This window comes from Rhodnius prolixus, unplaced genomic scaffold (genome assembly GCF_049639745.1).
Source record: "Rhodnius prolixus isolate KJV_2025 unplaced genomic scaffold, Rpr scaffold_11, whole genome shotgun sequence".
Classification (NCBI taxonomy): Eukaryota; Metazoa; Arthropoda; class Insecta; order Hemiptera; family Reduviidae; genus Rhodnius; species Rhodnius prolixus.
The window spans coordinates 388,987-411,811 of record NW_027411625.1 but is presented as its reverse complement, the minus strand read 5'-3'; the positions used below and the strand labels follow the sequence as shown (position 1 = coordinate 411,811).

The 22,825-nt window shown below is 34.5% G+C and overlaps 1 protein-coding gene across 10 annotated transcripts in view; it reads left to right on the top strand.

Moving 5' to 3' along the window:
* The window catches only part of LOC141459325 (uncharacterized), a 799,141-nt gene that overhangs the window by 724,550 nt on the left and 51,766 nt on the right, over positions 1-22,825 (top strand). For 8 of the 10 annotated variants that reach the window (XR_012461442.1, XM_074138274.1, XM_074138275.1 and 5 more), the window contains 2 exons: positions 13,463-13,615; positions 21,294-21,439. Coding sequence is in view for 9 of the 10 variants with exons in the window: in XM_074138274.1 (XP_073994375.1) it covers positions 13,463-13,615; positions 21,294-21,439 (299 nt within the window). In the remaining variant the exon portion in view is untranslated. The remainder of the gene's footprint in view (positions 1-13,462; positions 13,616-21,293; positions 21,440-22,825) is intronic. The other 2 variants (XM_074138280.1, XM_074138281.1) reach the window with 1 other exon arrangement.

Genomic DNA, 22,825 nt, shown 5'->3' with positions numbered 1-22,825 from the left:
GAGAGACAGATAAATTTTCTAAAAATTAATACCATTTTGAAGCATAAGTTATTCTCTAAACAGCCTCAATCTTCCTCCGAATGCTGGAAAAATAAAAGTAATCGAAATTTTTAAGAAAACTCATTAGACCCTTATGTAATCATAATCAGACCTAGGTGCTGGCACTTTTTGTAAAAGTTTCCTTACCTTAATGGGCTTTCTAACGGTATATCATTTTCCAGGATTCCTTTTTATCTTCGTACGAGAAATTACGTTTGTTTTGCAAGAAAAAAAGTGTTCACGAGCACACAACAGTGTTAGCTTATCAAGTTGTTCAATTCATTGAAAACTCTTTTAGATGGACCAGTAGTCAATTTTTAAAGTAGATGGTCTTAAAATAAGGAAGTCAAAGGTACAAATTGCACTTTAAATAATTACTTCTGATCTCTCTGTAAATATTTGTGAAAATGTTAGGAAATATTTTAAACATGTCGGAATCATTGCTTAATTTAAAAGATACATTATATATTTGAGAAACCGTAATTCAGTAATTCAATCGTTTCATATAAATATTTTATAAATTTTACTAAAAATAAATTAATGTACCGTTTCAGCCTCCTCAATACAGATCTAACATTACTATACAACTTCCCTCTTTACAATTGCCACAAAATTTTCATACACTCAATTGATATTCAGACCGACTTCTCTCAGAAAAAAAGACGAAGTTAGAAAAAGAAGAAATAGGAGTTTGCCTTGTGACTGGCAGTGCCGCCTGTGTAAATAAGAGATGACGCCTCTTGCATCCCAAATAAACTCTATGATTTTAAACAGTATTTCCAGGTTCCTTTTTTTGTTTTTTTCTAGTGTGTTTGTTTTCCTGTGAATGCACTTGTCACTATTCTTCTGTATAAGCGTATGTAAGGTGGATTTTTTTAAGAGAATCCAAAATACTCGTACTACCGGAAACACCCACTTTAAATGATAGCCATCTTGAAAAAGCCTTTTTAAGGTTCATATCTTTACTATTAAATTTTTGAACATTCAACTAGCAAATTTAGGTGTGATGGCAAACTTTACTAAAAATTCCTCATATTTTTATTTTATTTATTTATAATTTCTGTAGCCTTTTGGCTCTACAAATGGCTACAGTGCAGATTGTTACAAAATGGTAAAGAAAAATTCAATAAGAGATAAACTTTTCAATAAACAAACTAATAAGCGTTTTAACAAACTAATAAATGGTAATAAACTTCTTAAACAATTAAATGAAATCAATACTTGAGCGTAAGTTTAAACTAAACTCAAAAAATAAGTTTATAACAGCTGTAAATTAAGCAATTCCTTTTTTCCAAATTATGATTATAATAAGGTCAATAGCATCCATTATTATTATTATTATTATTATTATTATTTATTATTTATTATTAAATATAAATAGATATATAAATATTTTCTTTATTTATTGCTATTATTTCCTGTTACTGCTATTTTATTTTTTACATGTTCTGTTCATGTACTCATCGATTGATCTTACTTTAAACATGTTTTACAAATAAAAATACACGATTTAATTGTTGCAAATCTTGAACACATAATATTGATTCCAAATCATTGCTATATTTCTGTAAATAGACAGACCGTAAATCTTTATATACAGTGTGTTCATTTTAAGACGGCTCAAATGCATTTCATGCTTAAACGGTTGGTCTGAGCGAAAAATGGTAGAGGAAAAATTTGTTGCCCGTCGCCTCTAGTTTTAGAATATGAGACTTGATTTTAGATTCCTGCCCGCATACGCGGCTGACGCGCGACCAAAAGTGAGGGTTCGCGGTTGACCTTCATTTTCATATACACCGTTTTAAAGAGTATAAAAAGTTATGAAAGAAACCGGAAACCGCAATTCGATATCTTCAAAATTAAAGGTGCTAGGCCATTTCAAAATCTGGTATTTTTAATCATATTTCAATTTTTTAACTTGTTATCAAAGAGAAAGAAGAGCACGTGATAGGTCATTTTTATGTATTTTTTCATCCCCTTTCTACTGAAAATATTGCCAAGGCAATAAAGCTAGTATTTTTCTTAATATCGGGAAATAAGTCGTTTTCGGAGTTATTTTTCTTAGAAAAATCAAATGTTAAGAGCTTTAGATGTTCTCAAGCATACATAAAATGGCTAAAAATTAATTTTACATCTGTTACAAACAAGAAGGTTTGATAATTATTTGGTAATTTTTGGAGAGTTGCGTTTAATTACCAAAAAATTGGAAACCTCCTGCCCCATAACGTCTGGTGCCTACTCTGGCTCGCAAGCCAGGTTAGCCAGGAGGTTATCAGCTGCTCTCTGTATCTGAGGAGGCACCTTTGAAGGCACAGTACATGCTTCACAAGTTGAGTAAAGTGCATTATTTGATAAATTAAGGAATAAGTTTAATCCTTTACATGAAAGATATTGATCACTTAAATATGTGGCAGGAGGTTTCCAATTAGTTTGGTAATTAAACGCAACTCTCCCAAAATTACCAAATAATTATTAAACCTTCTTGTTTGAAACAGATGTAAAATTATTTTTTAGCCATTTTGTGTATGCTTGAGAACATCTAAAGCTCTTAACATTTGATTTTTCTTAGAAAAATCACTTGGAAAACGACTTATTTCCCGATATTAAGAAAAAATACTAGTTTTACTGCCTTGGCAATATTTTTAGTAGAAAGAGGATGAAAAAATACATCAAAATGACCTATCGCGTGCTCTTCTTTCTCTTTGATAACAAGTTAAAAAATGAAATATGTTTAATAACTACCAGATTTTGAAGTGGCCTAGCACCTTTAATTTTGAAGATATCGAATTGCGGTTTCCGGTTTCTTTCATAACTTTTTATACTCTTTAAAACTGTGTATATGAAAATGGGGGTCAACTGCGAACCCTCACTTATGGTCGCGCGTCAGCCGCGTATGCGGGCAGGAATCTAAAATCAAGTCACATATTCTGAAACTAGAGGTGACAGGCACTAAATTTTTCCTCTACCATTTTTTGCTCAGATCAACCGTTTAAGCATGAAATGCATTTGAGCCGTCTTATAATGAACACCCTGTGTAGGACAATTTAGTAGTATACGAGTATGTTCAACGGTTCCACATTCGTTGCAATTGCATATGGTATATAAATCCTGTACATTTAACAGTGTAGACCAGAGGTCGCCGGCGAGGTCTTATATAAATCCCCCAGGAGTTTAAATAACGAGACTATTGCTGTAAAACATTTTATTTTAAATTTATACATATTTAGTTATTATCACCTTCAATATACACCCCTACCCGATCCCTACAACGCTCCATGCGAATTTACCATTGTTCGAAACAGTGCTGGAAGTCTTTTTCTGTGAGCTCCTGCATGACGCTTTTTCTTTCACAGCTTCAACGGTCTGAAATCGTGTTCCTTTTAATGCAGATTTGACTTTTGGGGGAACAGATAAAAGTCAAATGGGGCCAGGGTCAGGCGAATAAGGCGGATGGCCTAAAACTGGGATGTTGTACTTGGCTAGAAACGTCTTGACAGACAATGCAGTGTAAGCCGGCACGTTGTCTTGATGGAGAACCCCGTGACTTGTTCTTCCACAAATCGGGTCGTTTTTTCCTTACTCTTTCACGGAGTTGAGCAAGCACCTCACGGTAGTATTGTTGATTAATTATAATCGATATTTTCATCCGTTTTGGATTGTGGAAGGGCGACCCGGGTGGTCATCATCTCCGACGTCTTCTCGGCCATCTTGGAAACGCTTGAACCACTCAAAAACTTGCGCACGTGATTAACATTCATCGCCATAAACTTCTTTTAATGAAAGATAAGTTTCAGTAGCGGTTTTACCAAGTTTCATGTGAAATTTCACGAGAATTCTTTGCTCTACTACATGTGTAGTATCGTGTTTTCGGCAAAACGAAACTAACACCTCTTTTGTTTACAAACGACGGTCCGGTCAGACAGATTTCTCTACAAACACGTGAGACGCTGCAATCGAAAGAGAAGGCTTTACTTTGCACAGCTGTCTTCTGTAGCAGCATCAGTCTCGTTATTTAATAGCCACACCTCGTACTTTACTTATTTATAATTACTTATTAGTTAATAAATATTAAGGTATTTTTCATAAAACTATTGTTGCACAATGTAAAATTACTTTAATAAATGTACAAACACAGTACCTAATAGATAGTTTTATTTTAATTAAATGAAAATTACTTTGATGGGGTTTGATGGAGATTTCAAAAAATTATATAGGAGTCCATGATCAAAAAAATTTGATTTTACCCCTATACACTTTCTATAGTATAAAAGAACCTCCGTCTAACGGACACTCTTCATAACGACCGCAGATAGGGTCGGATTTTAGGGAACGGATTAAATGTTTCACCTCCCACCAATGACCACCTTATTATTAAAAGTTCGTTTGGACGCGGTGATCAAAATAATTATCCCCTCTCAAGTTTTTTGTTTTTTTCTAGTTTTTCCTAAAGTTTCCTATATAAGCTCAATACATCTTGTACCATTTTAATCATTTTTCAATATTACTTTGGACGAACTATATTATTTTTTCCCGATATGTCTCTCAAACGAAAGTGAGTTAACTCTAGAGAAAATAAATGTGTTGGAAGATTTTGTAAAAACCAAATCGAGCCATCGTCAACTTGCCGAAAGGTTTGTTCTATTTTTCTAATAATAGATGATAGTATGATGATAATTTTACCATAAATTATTAAAACTGTCCGGTAGGACAGTTGTATAAGGGTTGACCATCAAAAACTGCACGAAAAAGTGTAACGTTGAAAAACACCCAACTTTGACAATTTTTTTCTATTTTTCTATAAAAGATAAAATTCCCAAATTTTCTTTACAATATAGGGCAAATCCTCCTTTATAACTGTAATTTTTTTGCAACCACCCAGATCTAATAGGTTTCGAGAAAAAAGTTGCCGAAAATGAGCAAAAACGGCTTTTTCAAAAAATGTTCTTCTTCTTCTTCTTCTTCTTCTTCTTGTTGTTGTTCTTGTTACCTTTTTTGTAAACAACGTAGCGCCTAAACGCGTGAACCGATTTTCATGAATGAGGTGTCATTCGATTCGGAATTTTATGTAGATGTGCCTTTTGGGGGTCTCGGCCCTGTACATCGAATGGGAGAGGAGTTAGCCCCCTTTATGTAAGGCCCCCTCCAAAATTATTATTACTAATTACTCTGTAAATCTTGGCCCGATTTTGATAAAATTTGGTAGGATGATAGGGTTAGGGCTCCCCTACCTAACAATAAAAGCGACGATCTGCTCTTACACTTGTTAAGGGGAAGTATAGCAATCGTTTCAAATTATCGACACGTGAACCGATTTTCATGAATGAAGTGTCATTCGAATTGAAATTTTGTACAGATTTACACTTTAAAAGTCTCGACGCTATGCCTCATAAGGAGGGGAGTTCGCCCCACCCAAATAAGGCCCTTTCTAAAACTATTATTACCAATATTTCTACAAAGCTTAGTCCGATTTTGATAAAATTTAGCTCAAATAAAGTGGTTAAAGCTCCTCTACGTGGCTGTGAAGTGCCATCATGCTCTTACACCTACTAAGAGGAAGTACTGCAATCGTTAAAATTATCAATGAGTGAACCGATTTACATCAATGAATTGTCGTTCGATTCAAAATCTTTGCCTTTTAGGGAGAAGTACTGTAATCGCAGTTTATTTTTCTTGCTCCTCTTAAAAGGAAGTACTGAAATCGCAGTTTAATTTTGCTATTTACGTACAAATACCTTCCTATTTTATTCAAAACGCTTTCTCAAAAAAATTGTTATTGAGGATGGTTTGGGGACCGCAACTATAATCATTCTTTAAAAAGATCTCTCCAGTGGTAGTTACGGTTCCGATTTAACACCTTATCAGGTTATAATGATAGAATAGCTTATTCCAAATTTTAAAAAATCTGTAAAGCAGACGTAACTTTGCAAATAGACAAAAAGGAAAATCTATCCAAAAGGTACAAAAATCTCCTTAACAAAAACTTACAGTTTTAAAAGTTAAGTATAAGGGTTGGTAACGCCAAAAGGTACACAAATCAGCAGTTCCCAACATTTTATTAATACTTCATTGATATAATTTAAGTAATTTTACTGCATTAACTTTTCCTTCACATTTTTTAGAATTTATTAGATGTCACAGACCCTTATGCTGGCCAGTTCATTCATAATATTTTTTTATTATAATTATGATAAAATGAGTGATGAATTATTCTGAGTAGTCACATATACATGCATGTTAAAGTAGAAAAAAACAAAGTTAGAGTCGGCCACTTTTTAAATTTCAATCACGGAGGATTCAAAACAATATTTCAGTCTTAAATTCGTCTTACCGAAATATTCGTGAGCACAAATAACATACATTTAATAACAAGTAGAATATTCAACAATATTTACTCATTTCTCAATTGTAATTTAATTTAGTCCCCCTAATTTTACTTATGGTAAAATACTGGAATAATTAGCTGTCCTAAAAATATGCATATCTTTATTTTCTTTATTTTATATTACATATATATAACATTGTGGGAAGAACACCTAGATTGAGAATGTAATTGAAGAAAACTATATTATTTGCGATAAAGCCAGATTATTTATTACTTATTATTACAAACGTTTGACTACAACATAAAATAACAATTACTTTAATCGAAGAATGAACTTAAACCAATGATTTTTATTTAAAAATAAAAATAAATGCATAAAATCATTGATGTAAAAAAAGTTTATGGATTTTTTAGCCTCTTATTTTTTTTATATTTTTTATAACGTTTTCTTTTTCACCTGTGATTAATAGTTTGATTATTATAGATAAATAGATATTACAGTCAATCTAAGTTAAATGGTGTGCTACTTGAGTAAATATTTTGTAGACGAAAATGGCCAGCATAAGGGTCTGTGACATCTAATAAATTCTAAAAAATGTGAAGGAAAAGTTAATGCAGTAAAATTACTTATATTATATCAATGAAGTATTAATGAAATGTTGGGAACTGCTGATTTGTGTACCTTTTGGCGTTTAATCAACCCTTATACTTAACTTTTAAAACTATAAGTTTTTGTTAAGGTTATTGTAATGAATAAATATGATGATCATTAAATTATTAATTAGGTCAATAATATGTAGTTTTTTGATAAATTTTTTGGATAATTAAGAAAAATTTGATGCATATCATATAGCTAAATAATTATGCAATTATGTACGTTTTTAAATCTATTAATAATAAACAATTTTTAAATAGATGTTTGGAACAAAACCCATATTTTTTCATTATGAAACTTGCCTACCTCCTTCTAACGACCACCTCCAAACAGCGGCCGCTTTGCTTTCCCCCCCAGTGTCCGTTATTGAGAGGTTCGACTGTAGTAATGGCACGTTCCAGAAACTATCTATAACTTAATATGAGAAAATTTTAATACCTCAAATTTGCATTTTTCGCAATCCTTTGCTTTTGAGATTAAAACAAACACACGCACACATCTAGACAAATTTGTAAAAATCTCGTTTTTGGATTCTGGGGGACCACAAAACGGATATTTTTTTATGTGAAAACTCAAAATGAACACGATTACAATACTTCCTTGTTATTATAGTTGAATAGAAGGTGAAAGTAAAAATGGAATATTTTGGTTTTTTAATTTAAAATTATGTAGAATCAAGAGTTATTACGAGACAGAGATCCCATACCACTCTTGGTTCTGCGCCAATTCATCTCATCATGGTAATTATTGCCACAGCTATAATGAACATTCACCAGTGATTGTGTTGCTTCCTTAAATACCGACAAAATTTTAGGCGCTTTGGCCTGAGCCCAAGTTGTGTTACACTTTTAGAATTATTATATAAATTTATGTCACTTTATTATACTATAGTAAACCATAATAAATGGGTTATTTAGGGTGATACTACAAATTTTATTTTTTTTTTATCTGTGACAATATAATATTTAAAAATTTTTAAAGCTAACCTAATCTAACCAAATTAAATTACATTCAATAAATATCGAAAAATTGTCGAATATATGCTTGTTGCAGTTTTGTGTTTATGTGCAGTCTACAGGTGAGTTGTGAAACAAGGATTACGGCCAAGGTAGCGCACTCCTTCATCCTTTTCTTTCCAGGGAGTTTCCTGTGGTTTTTGAGTTTTAATTGGCGTAGGTCCTTCATTCTGGAACCTACGAAGGATGTTGCTTGTGTTTTAGAAGGATTGTGGCTTTAGCTTCCATCTTTGGAACCAGTTTGATACTACGTCCACAAGATGTTTGTAAGGCAGTAATTGGTCTACGTACATACTTCTGCGTGGAGGAATCTGAGCAGTATAGATTGAAGATTAGGAGACTCATGATTGCCGCTTGGAGGAGTTCCGCGAGAATCTGTTATCAAAAAATAATAAGAATTTGTAACTACATTACACAGAAATAAAAGAAATGTGCACTCCTTAAGAAACTCTGATAAGTAACTCCCAATTTTTGCAGTTCTAGTTTAACCTTTGTTTTCAGTCTAGAACGTACAATTTTTCAACGTACTTCAAGGTACTACCAATATATTTCATTAAATCTCGCCGTAAAATTTTTTTCCCATTTCTAACGATTCCCAACAATTCCAATATTGTATAATTTAATTTAATAACAATTTTATGTTACCTTATGTCTTTATCATGTTTCCATTGTAACCTCTTAATTCCTATTTATGCAAAAACTATTTTTATTTTAGACAAAAAAAGAACTTGTAACAAATTTTCTCAGTAAAAACCGAGACAAACGAACCTGAAGCCATTTCCATAGTTTTCCAAGGTGTATCGTAAAGGGCAATAGTTTGGGTTTTATTTTCAGAATCAGTTCTTGTTAACATTTGACGATACTATTGTACGAGGGTCGTTTGAAAAGTCCGTGCAAAAATAAAAACTACTTAATTTTTTGGGGTAAACCTTTTTTATTTTTCAACATAGTCTCCTTTTAGGCTTATACACTTCGTCCAACGCTGCTCTAGTTTTTTGATCCCTTCCGAATAATAGGATTTGTCCAAGTCTGAAAAATAGCCATTCGTTTCTGCAATCACCTCCTCGTTTGAATAAAATCTTTTTCCCGCCAGCCATTTCTTCATATTGGGGAACAAATAGTACTCCGAGAGAGCCAAGTCTGGAGAATAGTGGGGATGTGAAACGAGTTGGAACCCTATTTCCATTAATTTTGCGACCACAACTGCTGAGGTGAGAGCTGGTGCGTTGTCGTTATGGAAAAGGACTTTTTTGTGGGCCAATCGTGGGCGTTTTTCTTGCAGCTCGGTTTTCAAACGGTCCAATAACGATGAATAATATGCACCTGTAATAGTTTTACCCTTTTCCAGATAGTCGATGAGGATTATTCCTTGCGAATCCCAAAATACAGTCGCCATAATCTTTCCGGCCGAAGGAACGGTCTTCGCCTTTTTTGGCGCAGATTCCCCCTTGGTAACCCATTGTTTAGATTGTTCTTTGGTCTCAGGAGTGTAGTGATGTATCCATGTTTCATCCACAGTGACGAAACGACGCTTAAAGTCCTGCGGATTCTTCTGGAACAGCTGCAAACCGTCCTTGCAACACTTCACACGATTTCGTTTTTGGTCAAGCGTGAGCAATCGCGGCACCCATCTTGCGGATAGCTTTGTCATGTCCAAATGTTGATGCAAAATATTATGTACCCGTTCATTCGAGATGCCCACAGCACTAGCAATCTCACGCACCTTCACTCTTCTGTCATCCATCACCATATCATGGATTTTATCAATGATTTCTGGAGTAGTAACCTCAACAGGGCGTCCAGAACTTTCAGCGTCACTTGTACCCATATGGCCACTCCGAAAATTTTGTAACCACTTATAAACTGTTCTAATCGAAGGTGCAGAGTCACCATAATGTTTATCAAGCTTCTCTTTAGTCTCCTGAGGCGTTTTGGCTTTCATAAAGTAGAGTTTAATCAACACACGAAATTCTTTTTCGTCCATTTTTTGAAAATCACTCGACTTCCTCGATTCAAACGAATGCCAAACACAAAGAAATAGACCGATCTGGCTGAAACTTGGTGTGTGTTCTTCCAAGAGATGCTACTAACTAAACATAACCTCGATACGCGCCAGTGGTGCTATCTCTCTGACTTTGCACGGACTTTTCAAACGACCCTCGTATATAACCATTTTTGTTGGCCATATGCACATTCAATTTTAATTACATTTTTTTCTTTTTCTTTTAACAAAATTTTTTTTTTAAGATGCCTATTATTTGCATTATTGGAGTATGTTTAAGTATAGCCCTTTATAAACTAAAACTTAAACTTTAAATGTATATAAAATATTTTGTGGAACACTTGCTCCATATTCACTAAATTTTATTACAATTTCTACTAAGAAGTAGTTATACATAATACATTATACATTATACATTCCGTTTTTTAAAAACATAAAAACATGATACTCCTTAGACGCTCCTTAGACCTCTTTTTACATCCAGCCTGCCCAGTCTGGATTACAGCTAGCAACACACTGACCGAAAAGACCTGCAGACTGCACATCAACACAAAACTGCAACAAGCATACACTCGAATGAAACAGTTATATCCACTAATTAACAGAAACACACCGCTCTAAACACTGCTGCACTGTACTGCTCTACAAGGCGCTCCTTAGACCTCTTTTAACATACAGCCTGTCCAGTCTGGAGATTACAGGCTAGCAACACACTGACGATAAGAACTGCAGACTTTTCCAAAATAAAGTACTACGAATAGCCACTGAACGTTCCCATGGTTTACTAGGAATCCTCAAATACACAGAGACATCCAAGCCATTCACACTCACATGACCAAACTAACGGACAATTTCTTTCCCACCCATCTTCATTATCACCTCGGCGAGCCTTCAGCCTCAAAGAAGTATCAAAACGGAGGCGACTAGCAAACTTACTTTACTATAAAGTTCTCATATTAAACGTTAAATAAAATCCAAGGCCTAGAAGACCGGGCGTCGAACCTACTAACCTGCAATAGCATCTTAGCTTTGCGGGTCTAGTCTCTTAACCGCTCGGCTACCGTGGCGCCTGTAGTATCAAGACTGTCTCAAAGCCTATGAAGAACTTAACTTCATTTAAAATATGATATCACTGAAGCCCATAATTAATTTGTAAATATAATAATATTTCATTATAAATAGTATTGATTTATAAATATGGCAAAAACAAACAGTTTAACATATTTTTAATTGACAGTATATTGTTTAATGAATGGGCGAACAATTAATCTATTTAATTAGATTAAGTACAATCTATCCTTTGACGCGCATACTTTTATCTGGTTGAGTGTATCGTACAAACGAGCCTCTCTGTACTTCAATAATTAATTTGGTTTGTCTGTTAACAACGCATACAATGTTCAAACGCACCAATCAATTTGAATTGTATGATAATTATTTGCTTGTTAAATAGAATGCATTAGATTCAATTTGTAATTATCTTGTCATTTCCGGACGCATGGTTTTAGAAATTGTTACTGCCATCACAGGGTTATTTAAAAAAGTTATTTTAAAATTATAATTCAGGCTTAAGCCTAAAAATGTCAAATCCACAGAGAAAAAAAATAATTATACTTTCTTCTCTCAAGGCTATTCTCAAGATAACTTAAATTTTTTATTCAAACTTCTAATATTTGAGTTAGATTTCATTCTTACCAACATTATAAAAGTTGGCAAAACTGTACATTACTCTAAAATATAACCTTACTAGAAAATCTGAAGATCGTGGTGGCCATTGTATGGGACAATGAGTCCCTAAGCACTTTTTATAGAAATTTCTGTCCAGGTCACCTCGAACAACTCTCGCATTATGTGCTGGGCTTGTTGAAAATACATGCCTTGTTGAAAATACATATCTAGCCGACGTTGTAGAGGAACATCTTCAAGCAGAAGTGGCAAAATGTCTCTTAAAAAAAGTTAGATACCTTGCACCAGCTAAGTTCTCTCTGTAGAAGTATGGGCCGATTAGTTCGATTTCCTAAAACTCCACACCATGTAGAGAAAAAAACTCTAGCCTGCCTAGATCTTGACTTCGCCACCATAAGTGCTGCTACAAACAAAGCGTGGGAGTCCAGAGTTTTGGCTTGCCTATCCGTTGATTGTGCCTATTTTGAACAGATTCTTTAAAAAAAAATAACGTAATTTTGACAATAAACTGAAATTTGTTTTTCATATTTTAAATTACCATAACTTTAGAAAAACCTAACCGATTTCAAAAAAAATTTTTTAGTAGCTCAAATACTATAAAAATATGCAAAGAAAAATATAACGTGTAAATTTGAAAAAACAAAGTTGGATGCTGTATCTCGAGATACAGGGGTTTAAAAAAATGGGTCAATCACTAGACTAAACTAGACTAAAAATGTTTAAATACGTGTTTTTTATTTTTTCGAAATTTCCCGCCGTTAAAAAAAAAAAGTGGGTGGAGTACATAACTCTGGTCGTCCTGTAAATTTCGAGAAAAATCTGAACAACACCAACGACTTAGAGTAGAAATACGAGGTGTGGATATTAAATAACGAGACTATAGCTATAAAACATTTTATTTTAAATTTATACATATTTAGTTATTATCACCTTCAATATACACCCCTCCCCTATCACTACAACGCTCCATGCGAATTTACCATTGTTCGAAACAGTGCTGGAAGTCTTTATCTGTGAGCTCCGGCATGACGCGTGCCGCTTTTTCTTTCACAGCTTCAACGGACTGAAATCCGTGTTCCTTTTAATACAGATTTGACTTTGGGGGAACAGATAAAAGTCACATGGGGCCGCCAGGTCAGGCGAATAAGGCGGATGGCCTAAAACTGGGATGTTTGTACTTGGCTAGAAACGTCTTGACACAATGCAGTGTGAGCCGGCGCGTTGTCTTGATGGAGAACCCCGTGACTTGTTCTTCCACAAATCGGGTCGTTTTTTCCTTACTCTTTCACGGAGTTGAGCAAGCACCTCACGGTAGTAATGTTGATTAATTATAATCTATATTTTCATAGTATTTTCTGTAGCAGCATCAGTCTCGTTATTTAATAGCCACGGCTAAAACCTTAACTACCACTGAACGTACTTTCAAACTTAAACAGTAATAATTGTAAACGTGCACTTACTGTATGCAGCATATTGTAATTTGTAAGTCATAAACCAACTGCCTGGAAAGTTAAAAGGTATTGTTCTTATTTAAAGCTGGACATAACACTTTTATTGCGTTAAAAGTCATTCAAATAAATAGAGAGCAGTTTTTGTATGTCTGACTACGCTGAGCGCCTATTTCCTCATTCATTTACGTCACTAGATAAGTGTCCCGTGATACTTTTTGGTCATTACACATGTTGTCTGTACATAAAATTAAATTTGAACTCTATGTAATACATTCTCAAATCTGTTATCAGGTGGCAGTTCAGGAGGGAGTGGTTTCGAACTTTTTGACTCACAGAGTGGGCAAGATTTAACACTTTCACCGCAGACGTTCACCAGCTCCACAGAAGCGTTCATCAATGACAATTCCAACAGCCTTGGAGTTCCTTGTCCTGACAATGATACTGGTAAATAAAAAAATTTAAAAAACTTATTCTTACAAGAACATCGTAAAAAATATTTTTAAAAAAAAATTACAGAAGCTTTTTTTAACAGAATTTTGGCCTTTTAGTGGGCCAACCACTTCTTCAGGGATCTTGGTGACCCCTGCGGGTTTCCCAGCCTAACAAAGTAAAGCACAGGAGTGAAACATCAAAATTAATTAGCAAATATATCCAATAATTCGCTATAAAAATGTAATTAAAACTGTCCAGTATGTAAGCGAAACGTCGTAAAACACCAAACTTTGAATTTTTTTTTCTATTTTCTTTATAATATAGGGCGAATCCTCCTTTATACTCGTAACTGTAATTGTTTCGCAACAACCCAGATTTAACCAGTTAAGCGTGGAATTTAGTTTTTTCAAAAAAAAAAAACACAGTGTGCGGAATTAAAATCAGACAATGGCGTGTACACATGTCGAACGCAGGGCAAAACAACCAAAAGTTTACAATAGTCGTAATAGTCACTGCAAGCGACTTTTTCTGCAATCTCTGGGGTTTCAGATTACAGAACATTCTGTGCTCATTCAAAATCTTGCACCGCTTTCACGTATGCATTGCACTAGTTAACTAGAGGGACGCAAGAGCTTTTACAAGGAAGAAAAGAGCTTTTTGAATTCTGTGCAAAATGAAATCATGCTCTTACTGAGATTTGAATCTCTATCTAAGGTAAAAACGGCATTGCACAAGGATTGAGAGCTTCTATTTGTGTGCGTAATTCCCCAATCTCTAATGCGGAGACCAAACATGTACCAACCACTAATCATTTGGCAGACTCCCACCGCAGTTCTATTGGTAAGATAAAGGAAACATCCCACCAAATAATATTCTTATTGTATTTTATTAAAATTTCGAGTTTTTATAGTTAATGGCAATTTCATATTTTTCACGAGTATACACGTCGAACGCACCGTAACAGAGATTTGGTTTAACGTGTATACATGTCAAACGCGCTTAACTAGTTAATAGATTTCGAGAAAAAAGTTGCCGAAAATGAGCAAAAACGACATTTTCCAAAATTGTTCTTGTTCTTCTTCTAGTTACAATACTTTTTTTTAAAGTAAACAACGTAGCGCCTAAACGCGTGGATCGATCTACATGAATAAGGCGTCATTCGATTCGGAATTTTGTATAGATGTACATTTTGGGGGTATCATTATTTAGGAAATTCCAACTCTGAGTCAAGATTAAATAGCTTAACGCTCCTTTACCTGTGTAGGAATATTAAACCTATTTGTTGCCTTCATATTAAATATAATTCTTTAATCTTAAAATTGAACGTAGGTTCTCACTATCTACTAGATTCCCTGACATGGGCATCGTCAGAGCGGCGGTAGGTTAGTGAAGCTGCATTCCCTCCTCCAGAGCTCCATTCTAAATGACATAATAGTAATACATATCGTAATAATAATAATAATAATAATAACAATAATAATAATATTAATATTTTAAACCTGTGTGACTTAGAATAGTGTTGAGCTGTTAGAATTTATTAAATTCGTAAGCCATACCAAATACCCAAATATACGCCAAAATATTTTGCTCTTGGCAACACTGAACCTGTACCACACGAGCAAATAATTGCATTAATTTAGAAGAAGTAACTGTTCAGATTTGAAACTAACCTACCGCCCTGAAGATGCCTGTGTCAAGGAATCTTTTAATGTTAAAGAATTGTGTTTATTGATTGAAGTAAAACGGAAATAAAGACTTCGCAAGAGAAATCACGCATTTTTTGGGGGGGCCAGAAACCTGTATGGATATCTTGATACATCCTGCACCATCCTGCACGTGAAGTAGACGTCTCAAGGAGTAATCGAAGTGAAGGTTGTCCCCTTCGATTCTATAGAAATGGTGGAATATTGGCGGTGAGGTTTTGCGGGTAAATTATGGTTTGCAGCTTGAGAATACAGCTATATTTCAGCACGTGTTATGGGATGCGATATAATGGGAAGTTTGGGGCAATGCTCATCAGTTCATTAGTAAGATAAAAAAAAAAATAGAAGTAGAATTGGAACTTTGGCAGAAAATAAGATAAGGGGAAGAAGAACTAAAAGACATTTTCATCTCCCACAGCTTAGAGAAAACTGAATCTCTCTTTCTGGCGACAAAAAAACGCTCTGCTGAGAGCCCAATTATTTGCCCAACCACAAAATACTCACATACAAAAATAAAAGAATGCTTAAGATGTTTATTTTCCGTATTTTTACGAAATAATTAACTCAAAGCGTGTGACGAAGGTAAACACTTCCTGGGGCAGGTTTTACGTTAAAAACTAGATAATTTATTCAGTTTCTCGTTTATAAAAGTTGTGATGAATATTTGTATAAATAAAAAAATTCTATGAAGAAACATAAACTGTAAATATTTGTCATTTTTATAATGTCAAGGGCTACTTCATATTTCTACAGATATCAAAAAAAAAGTAACCTCTCACTTTAAATAAAAGCAACTGTAAACAAGCCATTTCACTTGGTGGAACCTTCCTTGTCTGAATAGCATAAAGATGAAAAAAAAAATTATCTCTTACTAGAGAATAGTAAATGTTAAACACAATTTATCAAGTAAATTTATTATGTTCTCATGATAAATTGCCGGAAGTGAGTGAATGCAAAGTGTTGCTTCATTTCTCAAACTTCCATTTCCTTTTACTACTAATAAATTGTCTGGAAACAATGTTACCTGCAATAAAATATTCAATGTGCGGCTATTATTAAAATCATTTGGAAATAGAATAGATTTAGTTAGCTTTTTAAGGCACGGTAGGTCCAAAAAAACATCTCCACAACAGCCAAAATAGGTGGGTTCAGGCCTTCTAGAAAGACTTTTAATACGAGCAAAGGAATCGTATCTTAAGCCTCGTCAGATTGTACAATAATTGTTAGTCTGTGGTGTGATGCGTCTACAATTTGGAGTTGATAAGGGACACAATACGCAAATCTTAAAAATATTATAGTTAAAAAACAGTTTGATTAAATGACAAAATGTACACAAATCAGGGAACTACCCAACATTTCATACATAGTTCAGCTCGTAATTTCAATTTGTTGTAATTTTTGTAGGTTTAAAGAAAGTATATTAAATAAAACAATTTTTAACAATCTTCCTTTGATTGTCTACCAATTTCATGGCAACAATTAAGTTAATGTAACATCCCAACCAATCAAAATAGATCATCCAGGAATATCTGCGGTAAAGGTAACACAGTTTGCTGTCTGAAAAACTCTTCTATCTGACTATATACATCGCTTTAATCTATTAATGCCAATTAGACTTAATGGGTGACTACGTATTGCTTTAAATAGTTTCATAAACGTATTACTGGTAAATGCGTTGCTTGAATACATAGCTCAGTAAACTAATGGCCATTTAGTTTACTCGCTAACTTAAATGCAGTTAGGTAAATCGAAGGTTACAGACTTAATTTCAGATTGCATTAAAGTCAACGCAGTAATGGTTCTAATGTATTGAATGAACTCTAAAATGTGCTGTTAGTGGAGTAAACGTGCCTAGAACTCACCTAACTTTCTTATTGCAAATATTAAAATCCTAAATATATAATATATTTTATTTATTTATTTATTTATTTATATAATTTTATTATAGAACATGTATTTACAAAAAGGAACATATTTTGACACATACTACGAATATTTTTCGTTGTGGTGGGATTTTATTTTAATATATATGTTTATGGCAACCTGTATAAAAAATCATCAGTCAAAGCGAGAACAGAGTAAACTACAATTACATGATGCGAAAAACGGCCCGGCATAGCCGATTTCCTAACGTAACCGTAGGGACACTGGAAGAGAGAAATCAGCCAGTGTTAACACTCTCGGAAATTTTAGTGAATGGAATTATCCAGAATTGGAGATTACGAGATGTCGTGGTGGATTATCAGGATTGGTTGATGAGGAAAGAGTTTTGAGCTGTTGTATTGGGATGGCAGGATAGGCTTCTATGGAAATTGAGGAATCGTGAATGGATAGATTCAGTAACAAAAGGGATATTTAGGACTTTGTGAAGGATGAGGTTAGAGACATAGTAGGGAGGCATTAACAACACGAAGGAAGACTTTTGATTGGAAGGATTGGATGCGGGAGATATTGGTGGGTTTGGCTGAGCCCCGCAGCTTTGATCCATAAGTCCAGATGGGTTTAAGTAACATCTTGTAGAGGGTTAGTTAGGTGTGCTTAGATTAGATTTAGGTCCGGTCATGCGGCGGTGGGATTCTATTCTGTTCTACTAAAGGCAGAGGTTATGCACTGGTGCTTCGGATTCCCGTCCATCAATGGTTTCTTGTATATTTTCTTTATTACGGAGGTGTTCCGCACTGAGACCAAAATAGATCTATTGAGCCCTACACTCATCCTATCGCAACCCCAGGTAATTTAAATAAAAATCATTTTCAAATAAAAATAAACGTATCCAAAAATGTACGAGGGTCGTTTAAAAAGTCCATCCAAAAATAAAAACTACTTAATTTTTGGGGGTAAACCTTTTTTATTTTTCAACATAGTCTCCTTTTAGGCTTATACACTTCGTCCAACGCTGCTCTAGTTAGTTGATCCCTTCCGAATAATAGGATTTGCCCAAGTCTGAAAAATAGCCATTCGTTTCTGCAATCACCTCCTCGTTTGAATAAAATCTTTTTCTCGCCAGCCATTTCTTCATATTGGGGAACAAATAGTAGTCCGAGGGAGCCAAGTCTGGAGAATAGGGGGGATGTGAAACGAGTTGGAACCCTATTTCCATTAATTTTGCGACCACAACTGCTGAGGTGTGAGCTGGTGCGTTGTCGTGATGGAAAAGGACTTTTTTGTGGGCCAATCGTGGGCGTTTTTCTTGCAGCTCGGTTTTCAAACGGTCCAATAACGATGAATAATATGCACCTGTAATAGTTTTACCCTTTTCCAGATAGTCGATGAGGATTATTCCTTGCGAATCCCAAAAGACAGTCGCCATAATCTTTCCGGCCGAAGGAACGGTCTTCGCCTTTTTTGGCGCAGATTCCCCCTTGGTAACCCATTGTTTAGATTGTTCTTTGGTCTCAGGAGTGTAGTGATGTATCCATGTTTCATCCACAGTGACGAAAGACGCTTAAAGTCCTGCGGATTCTTCTAGAACAGCTGCAAACCGTCCTTGCAACACTTCACACGATTTCGTTTTTGGTCAAGCGTGAGCAATCGCGGCACCCATCTTGCGGATAGCTTTGTCATGTCCAAATGTTGATGCAAAATATTATGTACCCGTTCATTCGAGATGCCCACAGCACTAGCAATCTCACACACCTTCACTCTTCTGTCATCCATCACCATATCATGGATTTTATCAATGATTTCTGGAGTAGTAACCTCAACAGGGCGTCCAGAATGTTCAGCGTCACTTGTGCCCATATGGCCACTCCGGAAATTTTGAAACCACTTATAAACTGTTCTAATCGAAGGTGCAGAGTCACCATAATGTTTATCAAGCTTCTCTTTAGTCTCCTGAGGCGTTTTGCCTTTCATAAAGTAGTGTTTAATCAACACACGAAATTCTTTTTCGTCCATTTTTTGAAAATCACTCGACTTCCTCGATTCAAACGAATGCCAAACACAAAGAAATAGACCGATATGGCTGAAACTTGGTGTGTGTTCTTCCAAGAGATGCTACTAACTAAACATAACCTCGATACGCGCCAGTAGTGCTATCTCTCTGACTTTGCACGGACTTTTCAAACGACCCTCGTATAAACTAGTGATCCAACTTAGAGAGGTGGGAAAAAGCTGGAAAATATATTCAACGAAGTGAGGCGCCACGATAGCCGAGCGGTTAGAAGCGTGACCTGCAAAGCTAATATGTATTTGTGGTACTGGGGTTCGATTCCCCGGTCTAAGCCTTTAGATTTTTGTTTAATGTTTAATACGAGAATTTTATAGTAAGGTGTATTTACTAGTCGCTTCTGTCCACGGCATTTAATTAATTAGTAGTTGGACATTAATAGGCATTACTTTACTTTTTTGTTTTATTCAATGAAGTGGCTCTTCCGATAAGTTTTTAATGTCGAAAGTTAATTGAAATCTTCAATCAAATACCGTATTTGACTTTATATCAGTAACAATCCATTTTTTATTTATGTTTCTTTAAACTGTGTGCTGATTGTACATACATAGATCTAAAGCTTTTAATTGAAACATTTTTTCCTGGATTATTCGATTCTGGATCAAAAGATGAATACACTCCTCTGAAATAATAATTTTATATAATGTACAGTTATATTTTGAATTTTTTTATTATGCCGACCTTCAACCTAGGGACTAGGTCATCTTCAGGACTAATTGTCAATGTAATATTTTACATCATTAATATTAATTAATTGTCCATGAGCAGACAAGACAGAAGACACACCAGCCCTTTAATGATGTAAAATATTACATTGACAATTAGTCCTGAAGATGACCTAGTTCCTAGGTCGAAAGCTCGGTGTAATAAAAAATCTGTGGCTGTGTCATAGACACGGCCGTGTGTTGTACGTGAATACGTTTACATAACGGGTTATATTTCTTATATAAAATACTGGCTCTTCAGGGAAAGTATTATTAAGCAGCGGTAAGTGTTTTTTCTTTTGTTAGCTTCAATGAGCGCAGAAACCATATGACGATCACACACATCACACTTATGTCCGGTATGGATTGTTGACAAACGTCGTAGTGAAACGTGTACTAGCACAATCTATGCCTATACAGTCCGTTGTCGATGTAGAAGCGATTTCTTCATCCACTCGCATAATTTCAACCGCCCCAGCTGTAGATGTACTGACACCGTCGTTGATCCGCTCGGCCACATTCATTCTTTTACTTTCCCGGCACAGCTTGACTCGGTCATTTATTATTACCATTCGATTGTTCTTGAGAAGCCCTTTCCAACCGTATACGATCTCTGTATTTGGTTTTGGCTTTTCGACGCGTATAGGCCGACATTATATATTTTTGATATTTTTTTTATTCAAACACCTTATTATATTCACTGTCACTATTTTACACTAAAGTTTTATATACAATCGATAGATTGTGACGACAGCTGACGATTAAAACTTAAGCGAACATCGCAGCTTCTCTGAGTTAAAAGTTATACTAATTGCAAATCTCGATACGCAGCAAAATGATCTCAAAATGGCGGCGCTTCCCCTTCCACCGCACGCAGTCACAGTCCTTGCTTATCGTAATGAATTCTTTGATCCTTTAGCTATCCAGTGGTCTAATTTAATTTTGGATGTAGACGATAGATTCGAAACTATAATGCCAAACTGTATCCCCCGATTTTGTTATTAGGTTTTTTGGATTGCCTCCATATGATAGCAAATTTAAAGACGTATTCACGTCAAAAATTCAAAATATGACTGAAATTGGCATTTATTTTATCATCCTATTGAATCAGTCACCAAAAATAATGAACAGTAATGTTTTAAACAGTTATATTTCAGTTTAATGTTCAGTTTTATACACGTATGATATTGGAACGAATTAAATAAAACATTGAGAGTTAAAACTGTAGCTAGTAAACAGTAATAACAGCAAATCGTGTGAATGTATCGCTAGATATACACTCTTTTTCTGTTAACAAATACCTTTTTTTTTATAATTCGTATTTTTAATTTTAGAAATAACATCAATTGAAACGATTGACATTTGTGCAGTTGGCAGCACGGAGGAAGAAAAAGCAGCAGATTCAAGCAAGCTGACGGTGCGTAGGGCGGCCAGACCTAAGGCTCTTTCGCCCAATAGACAAGGACCTCAGCAATGTCAGGTAATGTTCTTAATCTTGTTAAATATATATTATATAGCTATAAATACTAATGCTGATGGCCGAGCGGTTAAAGGCGAAGACCGCAAAGCACAATTGTATTGTAGGTAATGGGTACAGATTCCTGGTCTTGGCTTAAAATTTTATTCAATGTTTAAATTTAAAAACTTTTATAGTAAAGCAGATCAGCTATCTGATCCGAACGTAAACCCTGTCTGAAACAGTACAAATTACTATACAACAGTGTGAAATTTTAATCTGATGTGCCTGTACTAATTTTGAAACCACTTATAAACTGTTCTAATCGAAGGTGCAGAGTCACCATAATGTTTATCAAGCTTCTCTTTAGTCTCCTGAGGCGTTTTGCCTTTCATAAAGTAGTGTTTAATCAACACACGAAATTCTTTTTCGTCCATTTTTTGAAAATCACTCGACTTCCTCGATTCAAACGAATGCCAAACACAAAGAAATAGACCGATCTGGCTGAAACTTGGTGTGTGTTCTTCCAAGAGATGCTACTAACTAAACATAACCTCGATACTCGCCAGTGGTGCTATCTCTCTGACTTTGCTCGGACTTTTCAAACGACCCTCGTAAAAACTTGGATGATAAAAATATCAAAATAATCAAAAAGCAGCGCAAATATATGCAGTAATAAAATGAAATTATGTGTATGTACTGATTTGTAATATGGTTATTGGCCGATTACAAATTTTCATATTTGGAAAACTTAATAAAAATATTTAAACTGTTTACATAGTTATAAATCACGGGACTATGGCGGTTTATTTGCTGATTTATTAGTTCTGAATCCATATTCGAAATTGAATAAGATTTTTCTTTTCACTGTTAGATCCTCGGAAATAAGATTTATTTTGAGTTCCTTAAGTCTATTTTCCGTTATTTCCCCCCCCCATCTAAATGTAAATTTTTATTTATTTTCTTTTATAACGCATTTTTCAAGTTGTTTCTTGAGATTATTTGTATAAAGTGGAAGAAATATATTCTAATTAAGTTTTATCATGCTATTCTATTATTTTATTTATTTTTTTAACATCTAGCTAATAATAATATTTTCATGTTTTCTGATTATTATTATTTCTTTTATTAAACTTGGTAAATATAATAATGGTTTGAATCTATATAGCACTTTATTTTGTTCTGTACAATTAATGTTATGTCACTTGCACTCCTGCTTGAAGGTATATGACCTTAACACTAGAAAGACTGGAACTTAGTATATACCTATATTGCCCAAAAGCAGTCAAAATGACTTCTTTGTGAAAGAATAACTATGGCGCAAAGAAATTTATTTAAAATTGATTTTAAATATTCTTTTATATTATTTACAGTTATATAACATGTTTTTAGTAAATATTAAACATTAAA